At 45.3% G+C, this 13709-nt stretch overlaps 1 protein-coding gene across 6 annotated transcripts in view; it reads right to left on the bottom strand.

Annotated features, from left to right (window-relative positions):
* PTPN14 (protein tyrosine phosphatase non-receptor type 14) overlaps window positions 1-13709 on the bottom strand; it is a 153148-nt gene that overhangs the window by 46928 nt on the left and 92511 nt on the right. For all 6 annotated transcript variants that reach the window (XM_028152199.2, XM_028152202.2, XM_028152201.2 and 3 more), the window contains one exon: window positions 383-480. In XM_028152199.2, the coding sequence (XP_028008000.2) occupies window positions 383-480 (98 nt within the window). The remainder of the gene's footprint in view (window positions 1-382; window positions 481-13709) is intronic.

The raw sequence follows: 13709 nt of genomic DNA, 5'->3' as shown, positions 1-13709 counted from the left end.
TTGAAACGGATGTGAAAGTCACACAGCCATCGCATTGAGCCACAAAATATGACCGCATTGGGCAGTGGAATGATTCTGAGAAAAATGTTCCACAAACCCTGAAATGCAGCTTTAATTAAAGGCAGGATGAAAGCTGCTATTCTTTCATAAACAAACTGAGATTATACAAGCAGGAGCAATCTGCAGACAGCCCCGCGAGAGCCACCATCCTGCCACAAACATCACTTCCTCTGCATCTTTAACTTCCGATATCTCGAAATGAAAAGGGAGCACTCCTAAGGGATCTTGAAGCAAATGTCACTTTTCCCTCCCGGAGGCCAGCGACATCATCATCAAACAGATGGTGGGATTTCACACCGTGGGGGTCAGCCCCGTCTCTTACCTTGCACAGCTAAGCCGGCCAGCCGAATCACCTGTTCCAGCGTGCACCGCAGTCGCCCCTCGAGCACGTCTTTTTTGACTTGCAGGTAATACTGATACCTGGTGCGTGGGAACAGAGGAACAAATAACCTTAAAAAAAAACATGCATACGTGGGATGTATTCCCGTAACATCAGTGTCTCTAGATAGAAAACCCTGTGTCCACAGCAAGATACGCAGGTGATGCTGATAGAGGTCAGCGCTCTGAAAGATGGGAAGTGACCCCGGCCTGTGTACCTTTGTTTGATGTGGCAGGTGCCACACCCCGTTCATTCTGAGGCGGAGAGCCTTCTCATCAAACCATCCCCTTGTGGGCCAGCAGCACGAACCACTGATAAGGGCCAGTGCCTCATTACAGAGACCCGGAGCGGAATCTGCGCTCCCACACCTGGCCGCCCGCAACAACACAGCTGCCAGAGCACAGCCAACAGCGTGCTTCCTGAAAGGGTTCTGGAAACACACGATTTGTTTGAACTCAGAAGTTTGGGAAGGGTGGATCACAAGCAGGCCAAATATTTGGAATTCTGCGAGTGCACGGGGTAAAACTCTTGGGAGGCAGGCTCGCCCGACATGTCTGTGACTCATAAAAATCGAATCGAATGCACCACTGAGCCTTCCCACCCCAAGTACATCCTCAAACCAGCCAGCTGCAGACGGACAGAATGTGTCCGTACACAGCCTCAGACCTCAGACCAGGCCACTGTCCTCAGCAGCGAATACCGGGCATCGTTTCCTCGCCAGTAAAACTGCACTCTTAGAATTACCCCGACACTTAGAAATCTCCTCACCCCAAACCTTTTTTTTTTTCCCAGGACCCCACTTCCTTTGACCATACTCTTAAGACACAGTCACATCCACAACAGTCAGTCTCCTCTAGCATTACTTCCTGACAAATGCTAATAACCTTTTCTAAAAAAAAAAAAATTTTCTATTGATTTCAGAGAGGAAATGAGAGAGAGAGAGAGAGAGATAGAAACAGCAAAGATGAGAGAGAATCATTGACTGGCTGCCTCCTGCACGCCCCCCACTGGGGACTGAGCCTGAAACTCAGGCATGTGCTCTTGACCAGAATCGAACCTGAGACCCTTCAGTCCACAGGCCGACGCTCTATCCACTGAGCCAAACCAGCTAGGGCATGCTAACAACCTTTTTTGCTCCTGGTAACCATCCTCTCTCTTTTTGTTAAAGTTGGCATGTCGGTCAAGGTAAGTCTGGAGTGACCCTAATCCCAATGCCTTTGGAGAGAAGCAGTCCGCATTGAGAGCTCATTACTGTTGCCCCGCTTGACAGGGATATCCTTACACAGTGCCCGAATGCCTGTTGGAGGGAGTACCAGGCTGCCCGCCCACTGCAGTGTAATCTCTATTGCTTCTTTCCTCTTGGGTCTACTGGACAGGATAAAGATAACCATGCCAGTCTCTGGTGGGAAACAACGATGCTCAAATCAGAAGGACCACCTTTGAAAATCCTTTTTAGTCAAAATTAATACATAGCCCTGGCCAGTGTGGCTCAGTTAACTGGGCGTTGTCCTGTGCACTGAGTGGCTGCCGGTTCCATTCCTGGTCAGGGCACCTGCCTGGGTTGCAGCTAGATCCCCAGTGGAGGGTGTCCAGGAGGTGGCCGATCAATATCATGCCTCATACTGATATTTCTCTCTCCCCCTTACTCTCATTCTAAAAATTAATTTTAAAAACCTTTTTTAAAAAGATAGAAAAACAACCTATTTTTCCTATTTCCAGCCTATCTTTCAGCTAAAATATTCATAATCCTTTTACAGGATCCACTCTCAGAAGGACACTTTTACTTCCAGTCCACATCTAAATCCACTCATGTATATCCCAGGCTTACGAAGCACTTCCTGTGTGTCTACGTGGGCTAGAAGCCAGGGCACATCCTGGAGAGGTCTGAGACAGGGATGCTCATCATCTCCTGACCAACGCCCTCACCTTTCTCCCTCCAGAGCAGTGGCTCTCAACCTTTCTAATGCCGCGACCCTTGAATACAGTTCCTCATGTTGTGGTGACCCCCAACCATAAAATTATTTTCGTTGCTACTTCATAACTGTAATTTTGCTACTGTGATGATTCGTAATGTAAATATCTGTGTTTTCCGATGGTCTTAGGTGACCCTGCTAGCAGTTCTCAACCGCTGCTGTAGAGCCTAAGACCATCGGAAAACACAGATATTTACATTACGATTCATTAACAGTAGCAAAATTACAGTTATGAAGTAGCAACGAAAATAATTTTATGGTTGGGGGTCACCACAACATGAGGAACTGTATTAAAGGGTCACACAGTATTAGGAAGGTTGGGAACCATTTCTCCAGAGCACTATTAAGGGCGCGATTTTTAAGAACCAACATGTACAACATTTTAAAAGGTGCTATCCTGGCATTACCTGCCATCGCTAGAGCCTTTTTACGCTTCACCTCGGAGGTGAAAATGATCGGCTGATACCGCTGGGAATAGACCATCAACTAATTAATCCATAGGATCCAGCAAAACAATACATCTAGTGTTCTCACCCTGCTGATCCCAAATTCCTTCTTCAACTATCGCTTCTATAATGCACAAGCAAGTTCCCTAACACAACCATCCCATCCCAGGCAACAGTGAATGCCGCCTCCTCACTAGCAAGGAACACCAGGATCGCGCCTGGTCCTGTAGGTTGGAGGGAGGTTGTACTGGGATACAAAACCGAGGAGAGCTCGAGAGTCTAGCACCCTTTCCTGGAAGTTGCCTAGACCAGTGGTCGCCAACCTTTCGGACCTCACGGACCGCCAGTGGTCCGCGGACCACCGATTGGCGACCCCTGGCCTAGACTACAGACTACGACACGGTGCAATTACCCCAAGAGCTTGGGAATATCACTACATGGGATTGCAGAAGTGAGAATGGAATCTGGACCACCATGGGAACCACTGGCCACATCTTTGCTCAAAAGGCACTCTGATAAAGTATATTAATTCTATCCTAGATGAAGATGAAAGTAGAGAATATGAGCTGAGATTCTATTTCTAGCGTGCTTGGCTTTTGCTTGTTTTTGATCAGCAATTCCATTCTAACAGCAGTAAAATGTAAGAGCGGATCCTATTTTGGAAACATGCAATTTCATGGAAGTAGACTCCACCCTGTCACAGCTCTGGGTGGAGGGGAAAAGAAAAAACCGGATACTCATGCCAGGAACGTCAGGATCTGCCAACTTTCCAGAGAGACCCTCTTTAAAACTCAAGTTCGCAAGGAAAACTTGTTCATATTCAAAGACCTGGAAGTCCCTATCTGGACACCGCAGGTCTCCGGGCGGGGGAAATGGAGATGGAAACCCGGCGGAAGGCTGGGCTCGGGAGTGGTACGTGTCACTCCCACCCCCATTTCCTGGACCCCAAAGCTCGTCAGAGTGAATGAAGGAGGCAGGTGTGACCGTCTCAGAGGGAAGGCCCATGGAGAGCAGTAGCAAATATTTGGAACAGTACTAATCACCGCCCACACCGCCCACCCTCCTCTCTCCACTGTCCTGTGGTTGATGCTCAGAATGTTGGGTCCTTGGGTAGAAGCATGACCGGAATCAGATCCGAAGGCTTTCATATTTTCCTCCCTATTCCCTGTTTGAGGCACTTCCACTGAACTGGACTTGGAAGGAATATTTCGCTCGTGGGAGGGGTGCTTCCCGCATTATTGGGGGTTCTGTGCTCACACAGTCCATGCCTTTCAGAACACCACATGCAGTTTCTCAGCCCGAGAAGTATTAACAGACCTGCAAGTAAACCGTGGTGGTGTAAGTACTCAGCTAAATTCCTCACGTGCGAATGAAAAAGAGGCTGCAGGTCCCAGCAGTCCATCTGCAAACGTGGAGGGTGATGCCAGGGAGTGGGATTTGGAAGTCTTTCGATGCCACTGTCACGTGGACGGAATGCTCTAGTGACTTCGCCTGAAGTTTAAAAACGGCCTTTTCAAAATCGTAGCGGGAGGAAGGAGCACAGAAAAGACACTTAATTTCTCGATGGGCTAGAAATGGTCCGGGTAGATGAGACTTCGGAGACTGGTTCATAGAACCCGTCAGGTTCCAGCCGTAATGTCAGCACCGGTTATCAGGAAAACTTCTCTCTCTCACCCACAGAAACCTGCCTTTCCCCCAGAAGTTAATCTCCTCTTTAGAGTCAGAACAGAACAAGAAACTTTGGAAGTAGAAATGTTGCCTTTATTCAACAGGCATCACGGTGTTCCCCAATTCTTAGAGGGAGGGCGGAGTCCTAGCCTTTAAACCCCCCATTGGACCTCAGCAGTCAGTCATCAGTGTCACTGAAGTCCAACAATAAACATGGAAATATGACCACCACCAACTGCCCGGCCGGGGTGGGCTCAGTGGTTGAGCATCCACCCAGGAACCAAGAGGTCGTCAGTTCAATTCCCCGATGTTTCTATCTCTCTGTCTTCTCTATCTCTAAAAGTCAATTTTAAAAATATATATTAAAAAATAAGTAAATAAAAACATCACTACCTGGTGATTTTTATGATCCACTGCTTCTAAGGAAGGACTTTAATAACCAAACTGCCCTCCCTCCCCCATCAGATCATCTGAGCCACAGCCTTTGAGGCAAACACCGGCACGAGCAGTTGTTCTATGAAAACCCGGTACAGGACATGTTTCATAGGCTGGCCCATGGATTGTTCAGATCTGTTTCTTCTCAAGGCAACAGCCTCTGGATTGCTTCACTCTCCCCTCTCAGAGGCAGAGGAAGGGAAGAGACTGGGCTTTGTATTCTAACTACGTGTGAGGAACTTTATACGACACATAGAGGACAAAGTAAAATCTAGAGATCGGGGTCTCTGACTGGAGGCTCCCATATGGAAGGAGAGGATGCCCGGCCAGCGTGGCTCAGTGGTTGAACATCCACCTATGAACCAGGAGGTGGTTTGCTTCCTGGTCAGGGCACATGCCCGGGTTGCGGGCTCAATCCCCAGTGGGGGGTGTGCAGGAGGCAGCCAATCAATGATTCTCATCATTGATGTTTCTATCTCTCTCTCCCTCTCCCTTCCTCTCTGAAATCAATAAAAATATATTTTAAAAATAAAAGGTAAAAAAAGGGTAAGACTATTTTTATTGATTGATTTTAGAGAGAGAAAAAGAAAGGGGGAGTGAGAGAGAGAGAGAGAGAGTAAGAGAGAGCGAAAAGAGACAGAAACATAAATTTGTTGTTCCACTCATTCATACATTCAGTGGTTAGTTCTTATATGTACCCTGACCGGGGATCGAACCTGAAACCTTGGCATATCAGCATGATGCTCTAATCTACTGAGGTACCCGGCCAGGGCACTAAAGGGTCAGACTTTACTAGTAAATGCCTCCTCCTCACTAGAAAACTTCCTACAGTCAGCAGTATCAGAAGGCTATTGCTAGGTTCCCCAAGGACAGTGCAGTATGTACCCCAACACTCGCATTGCTTTCTGGTTGATATTATATTGGGGGAGGGGTATGTGTGTATGGGGGCGGGGGGAGAATGTACATGCTTCTCTAATATAAAAGACAGAACAAGAGGGGACTGAGGACACGCTGTCCTAGCATTTGGGGGCACAGGACAGCAACGGAGCATAATTTTAACTTGCAGACGGACAGAGGTACCATCAGGAGAGAACCGGCACATTCCAGCCATTCCAAAGGGTGTTCGCGGCTGTAAATCCAGATAATGGGCAGGGCGGCCCCCCCTGCTCTCGGGCTGCCAGGGGCAGATAAACAGTCCGCAGGCAGGCATGCAACCAGATAAACCCGGCCGCCGCCTTCCCTGCGTCCCTCTCTCCTCAAGCCCCTGAGCAGATTCCCAGTTTATGATTATTCAGGGATAATAAGGTGGCTGGTACCTGGCCCCTGCGCAATCTCCAGGCTTTTCTCTTGAATGTTGACAGGCAATACAAACCCCATGGTCACGCATTCGACAAGCCAACCCCCCTGCAACTCCGCAAACATTGAAATGACCCAACAGGGGAGAGAAGAAAACGGAAAGGCTAGAACCGTAACTCGACAAAGATCACCTTAAAAGGGAAGGTGGTTTTGTTTTATTGTTTTTTTTCCTTCCGGCCTTTCTCACACCACAAGCCAATACACGTGCCTGTGGGAAAACACAAACACGTGCATGCACGCAAACACATCGAGACACGAGTTTTCAACAGCCACCGATCAATACCCTATTTTGCCAGACACCCAGCTTCTCCCCGAGACTCCTTACGTTTCAGTGAGTCAAAGGATTGCAATTCCTTCCTTAAAAGGATGGTGTTTGTTTGAATGCGCATAAACACACACGGGCCTTGACGACTGGTGGAGGGGGGACCTGTGATAGCAGGGTGCTGGGAAAGAGAGAAGCGTGCCCCGGCCTGATCCTGGCTTGCTGCTCTTGAACTCTCGCATTAATTATAACAAATTACAGGGAACCCAAGTATAGTTTAGAAGTACGATAAACTCCCTAATAACTGCCTACCATTTAATAAGGGGTTCTCTTAAAAAAAAAGAAAAGAAAAATCCATTCCCTACAATATATCAGAAAGGGCGAGGGGACGCCCTGACCTCCTCTCCTTCTGCCCCGTCCTGTGGAGCTGGGCTCAGAGCCCCAGCAATCCCGCCGAGAGAATTTAAAAGAACCAACAGGTTTCACCGCTGTGGGCTGAGATTCCCTGGACTAGAAAAACCTGGCATCGGAAGCAGAAATACCTTGGCCTCAAAAGAAAACCCTGTCCTAAGATGATGATGTCAAAATAGAACCTAAGTCTGTTTTGCTCTGTCTTCAAAATCTCCAGGGACTTGGAAAAACAGTCTGGCAGTTCCTCAAAAAGTTAAAAATATGGAGTTACCACATGACCAGGCAATTCCACGCCTAGGTATATACCCATGAGAACTGAGAACACGTGTCCACACAGAAACTTGTACACGAATAGTAGCATTGTTCATAATAGAAAAAAAAGGAGAATCTAGCCAAATGTCCACCAACTTATGACCAAAAGTTGATCTAGCCATACAATAAAATATTATTTAGCCATAAAAAGGAATGAGATATTGATACATGCTACCACATGAACGGCCCCCCCGCCCCCCAGCCTGTGGCAACCACTAAGCTACTTTCTGTCTGCATGGATTTGCCACAGGCTGAGGGGGGAGGGCCGGGGGGGGGAGGATTAGGAATGATTGCTAACGTTCTGAAATCAGACATGGTTGCTAGTTGCACAAACAACTCTGTGACTATACTAAAAACCATCGAACCGTGTACTTCACAATGGTGAATGTTCCATGGACATTACCATGGATGGAGGTAATATCCATCATCAGGAAATAATAATAACCCTCATCAGGAAAAAAAGTTCAGAGTCCGGATCCAGCACCCCACAGTCTTCAGGACCCACTCAAAACGACTTTCTAAATTCTTGCCTCCCCACCCCACCACATGCTTGAGTTGTAATAAACACCTGTGCTTCCCAATACCTACCATGTTCATCCCTGCCCCCTCCCCGTTTCCTCTGCCTCATGCTCTTGCCCACCCTCCTCCATGTGCAGGGTCATCTACTCATCCTTCAAAGCCCAGGTGAAATGTATCTCCTTTTGTAACGCTTCCCAAACCCTCTCCACCAGCCCGTCAAAGGACCCCTCTCCCAGGCCTCCTGCATGCCAGCAGCACGGTACATGAATATTACCTCAACAACACAAAACCCCTAAGAGCCCTAATCAAGGAAAAGTTCCGTGTCCTGATTCAGCACTCCACCATAACCTCCTCCCAGGCTGGGAACCGGGTCTTAGCATTTAATGTCACTAAATAAACACTCAATAAGCATTTCCTAACAGACAAAGTGCTGACAGAAACAGAGGAAGGGAGAGAGATTTTTCACCTCACAGTAAGATCATGAGACGTTATTTCCACGGTATGAAAAGGAGTTTCAGAAATGGAACCCATTGCACATCAAGCAGGAAGCTTGAAGAAGCTCTTTGTGTTTAGACAAAGGGTTAAAACAAAAAAACTCCTTCAAGGACCTAGAATAACCAACACAATATTGCAGAGCAACGAAGTTGAAGGAATGATGCTACCCGACTTCAAGACTTCCTGCAAAGTTGCAGTAATCAAGACGGTGTGGTACTGGTGAAAGAATGGACAATGGAACAGAACAGAGAGCCCAGACACAGGACCCCATAAAGACAAGTCAGCTGATCTCTGACCAAGGAACAAAGGTGACTCAATGGGGCAGTCTCTTCGTCAAAGGGCACTGGAACAAATGTGAATCCGTATGCAAAAAAACTCATCTAGACCAGACCCTATACCTTTCACCAAAATTACCTCAAAATGGATGACAAACATAAATGCAAAATGCAAAACCACAAAAACCCTAAACCTACTAGATCAGCGGTCACCAATCTTTCGGACCTCAAGGACCACCAGGGGTCCGCGGACCACCGGTTGGCGACCACTGTACTAGATAACAGGAGAAAATCTAGGTGAGCCTGGGAATGGAAATGACTTCTTAGATACAACGGTAAAGACACAATCCATGAAAGAAATAACTGATAGACTGGGCTTCATTAAAATTAAAAACTTCCCCTCTGCCAAAGGCAGTCTCAAGAGAATTGGAAGATAGCCACAGGTGAGGAAAAACGATTTGCAAAAGACACATCTGATGAAGAACTGACCCAAACACACAAAGATCTCTTAAAATGCAACAATAAGAAAACAAATAACCCAATTTTAAAAAACGGGCCAAAGACCTTAACAGACACTTCATCAGAAGGCGACGAATCAGTGTGTCTTTCTCACATCAATGTTTCTCTCTCCCCCTCCATACCTCCCACTCCCTCTAAAAACCAATGGAAAAAAATATCCTCAGCTGAGGATAAACAAAAACAAAACAAAAAGAAGCCTGCATCAGATGTTTATAGCGGCTTCATTCACAATTGCCAGAAGTTGGAAGCAACCAAATGTCCTTCAATAGGTGAATACATAAACAAACTGAGGTCCATCTAGACAACAGAATGTTATTCAACATTAAAAAGAACTGAGCCATCAAGCCATGAAAAGACATGGAGGAGCCTTAAATGCATATTATTAAGTGAGCGAAACCAATCAGGAAAGGCTACGTACTGTACGATTCTAACTAGATGACATTCTGGAGAAAGGAAGTCTATAGAGACAGTGGCTGCCAGGAGTTGGGGTTTGGGGAGAATGAACAGACAGAGCACAGAGGATACTTAGGGCACTGAAAATACTCTATGACATTATAATGATGAATATTGGTCATACATTTGTCTAAACCCATAGAATATACAACACCAAGAGTGAACCCTAATATAAACTATGGGCTTTGGGTGTGTCAACATAGGTTATCCTTGGTGAAAATTCTAGTGAGTGATGTTGATAAGGGGTGGAGACTATACCTGGGGGTGGGGAGGAGAACATGGAAAATCTCTATAGCTCTCCCTCAATTTTGTTATAAGCCTAAAAACTGCTCTAAAAACATGGTCTTACCAAAATAAAAATACTCCTTCAGTGTGGACCATTTGTTTACCTGTGAGTTATGTAAACTGCTTTCTGAGCTCCCAAGTAGCAAAGAAATAACTTGGGGATGAATCACAGCCAAAGATCAACAATAGCATGAAATAAAGCCTCCTGGGGGCAAATGGAGCACAGACCAAGGAGGAGCAAGGCTCCGTGTGGGTCCCCACGGCCAAAGCCGCTCCTCTGCATTACCACGGTACCATATGGAGCCGGATCCCTTACACTCAAAATAAGTATGGCTTGATTCATCAGCTCAAACCACATACCTGCCTGCCCTGAACATCATGTGTTCTTAATATTACCTACAATTCCACTGTGGGGAAGGGGAGCTTACTAGTAAACTGCATTTGGAAGTTGGGTGAGTCAACTGCCTAAAGATCTGTTTTCCTGGTAAAGAGCCAGGTTCATGGCTAAGATGTTTGCACAACATCCTTCAAATTTTGGTGAGCTGGCAGATGGAAGAACAGTACTGTTGTTAGCAATATGTCCGGTCTGAAGGAGAAACTAAATAAAAATCAACAAATTATGAGGCAAGAGGATCATCTCTGTGGACAGGCATGAGTCCTTCCTTGTAATTCCTAATTAAACAAGTGAACAACTGCAAAAGAAGCCACTTCTGCCCTGGCCAGGCAGCTCAGTTGGTTAGAGTGTCATCTTGATATGCCAAGGTTGCAGGTTTGATCCCTGGTCAGGGCACATACAAGAAACCAATGAATGCACAAATAAGTGGAACAACATATCGGTGTTTCTCTCTCTCTCTCTCTCTCTCTCTCTCTCTCTCTCCCTTCCTCTCTCTCTCAAATCAATCAATTAATTTAAAAAATTAAAAAAAAAACAACACACACACAACAAAACCACTTCTTCTGTTGATGATGTCATGTCTTAGAAATGAGCAGGAAATACTATGGGTTAACAAATGTTTGACAAATGAATGATGGAATGAATGAAAGTCAGTAATCAAATATATCCTTAGACACTATGATAGAAATAGAAGTTCCCAGCCTATATTAAGTCAGATGGCTAGATATGCAGGGTACCTGATCACTGGTGGTGACCAGAAAACTCAGTATAGATGGAGGTGAGTGGGGAGACCACTGGGTACTAGGATTCTAGCCAGTTTCCTACCATCAGAGCAGGACAGCACAAAGAGGAGGCCTTCTTCAGCTCTTACAAATGGAACGTGCTAGTCTCTACCCAACTCGTACACACCTGCCAGACTCAAGAAACAACCTATGATTCTATATTGGCCAGAAAGCAAGTGATGAGGCAGGCCAAGGGGATATCTTCCAGCTGTGAGGACCTGCAGTCTAAGGTAAGTGTTGGAAGGGAATGATCTGTCATTGACTGTGATTTTTTTCTGTGCACAGGGATGGGCTGAGAATCTTTTATCTGTTTTCAGTACATCCTGTCTTTGGACTCTGACATGTCTGTACCCCACGTGAATAACCATCTATCTACATATTTCTCATTTCTATCAGCCCATGCATATCCTGAAGGCAGGGACCACCCCTTTTTGTTCAATAATTCACAGACCTAGTAGAAGATCTTAGCTTTGGTAACTACGCAAAAAGCATTATGATCGTCTACTGACTCAGAGAAACCCAGTGGGTAAAAAGAACGCTTTTTTGGAAGTTAGCCACCCAAATAGCTGGCATAGAACAATTCTGCACTCAACAGAAAAAAAGAAAAATCCCAAAATCACATAAACTCCAGGTACTGCAAAATAAAATGTCTTTCTCCAGCCACCAACTTGGAATAATTCATTCCATCCTCTATGTTTCCACTGCATTCTTTAACTCTAACATGGCATTGACTAGGTATTGGTTTAACTATGTAGATCTATTTTTGCTTCTTTGGCTACTTTAAAAGCTTCTTTTGTTCTGTATTCCCCCCTCAACCTCTAGCACACAGGAGGTGTTCACCGTACGTTTCCATTAGACCAGCGTTTCGTTTCCATTACATCTTGGCAGCCATCTATGACATGGCCTTCTTTATGTCCAGCCAGTTAGTTACAGACTGGCTGGAAGCAACTTGAATTTGTTCCTAGGGCACTCTGAAAGAAATAACAAACACACACACGTGTCCAGGCAAAGCTTGGCACACTTGAATTCTCCACAATTGAAATTTTAATCAATTTCTCTGGATGTTAAAAATCCAAAAGATTCAATAATCCTTACTAATAACAGTGCTTTCCATTTTGGGAGTTGTTTTCCAACTGTTTTCATGGGTCATAATTCACATCGTTTCATATTTGCAACAACCCTTTAAGACAGTCACTACAATTTCCCACCTACCCACAAGGAAGTGGAGGCTCGGGGAGGCGAGGTGACTTGCCAAGTCTTCCAATATTAGTCAAAGGCTCTTTCATGACAACATGTGCCTGTGTAGCAAATTGGCACTGCCTGCAGTTTCTGTAAGTCTGGAGCATACATCTCAAAGGAAAAACTGGAAGGAAGAAAAGAACTACAGAAGGTTGTAAACACATTCCAACATGAATCCGCTAACCACTTTCTGCATTTTTACTGCTGGAAATGAATACTTTCCTTCTGCAGAATCTTCAAAAGCAGTTGAGGATATCAAGTGGAGACACAACTGCCAGAGATAAAATCCCAAACCAGCAAACATCTCACGGCCCAAGAATCCAGCGTCTTCCTAGGCTGAGATTTCTGCCAAAATTGTGCTTGACAGTCTCAGGCAGGGAAAATGTCTCCACAATTCCTCCTCTCAAAGCCCTTCTGGGGCTGTGGGATGAAAGGACTAGAGCCTCCTCTTGTTGAGTACAATTGGAAATAATTTTAGACGTCCTTTCTTCTTTTATAAAGCTGTCCTTTTCTAAATGCCCCAGTCTCTGCGAGGCAGTCCTCTACAACCCACAACCCATGATAAACTTTAAGGTAGAAAGCGCAACTTCCTAGAGAAGAAAATGAAGACCCAAAGTGACAACTGACTACACACAGGTAGAAAGAAGCCCACTGTGTAGGTATGGGGACAAGGAAGACAGAATTGTCAAGCAGAGAACTAGAATTCTCACATCAGGGAGAATCCCTCATTCCCTCCACTTTATGGAAAGGGCTGCTATAAACACATTTTTCCTTTTATTTTATGTTTAAGAATTTAAAAGGATCTCATTAGAATAGGAACACATCACATGCCTTCTTAGGAACCAAGAACTCGGAGGCATAAAACCAAGAAAGGACTCTAGTTCCGGACAGTCAATGATTGTGCCAGGCATAAGGCCAGACTCAGAGGCCATGATTCCTAAAGAAAAATTCCCCCTTAAACAAAAAGCTCAGAAGGCTTCTCCTTAAAATGATGACTGCAGAAAATATATGGCCTCCTATATCCTAACATGTTCATGAAGCCAGCACAAAATCTATTGGTTAGAAATCATTACAAAACCTGTCAAATTCTATTACTGTGATGATTCCTTAACCTCTTACAAACTAAACCAAGTTAGACCCAATTTGCTGGTAAAATATTAGAAATACACCAGTAAATGCATTCAATTATTCATCCATCCGTTCAACAGAACTTAATGAGCACCTACTACGTGCCAGGAGTTGTTCTCAGCACCCGGGATATAGCAGTGAACTAAAAATCCCAGTCCCTGTTCTCATCCAAGGAACTTACCTTCCAGTGGGGATACCAAGCAATAACTAAGTCCATAAGTAAGTTTACTGAGATAAAATTAGAAAGATGTATGGAGAGTAGTGAAGTGGGAGGTGGTCAAGCAGGGTCTCTGATAAAGTGAACTCTGAGCGGAGATG

Source organism: Eptesicus fuscus, chromosome 22 (assembly GCF_027574615.1).
Source record: "Eptesicus fuscus isolate TK198812 chromosome 22, DD_ASM_mEF_20220401, whole genome shotgun sequence".
NCBI lineage: Eukaryota > Metazoa > Chordata > Mammalia > Chiroptera > Vespertilionidae > Eptesicus > Eptesicus fuscus.
Note: the sequence above shows the minus strand (reverse complement) of the source record. Positions and strands in the feature narration are given on the sequence as shown.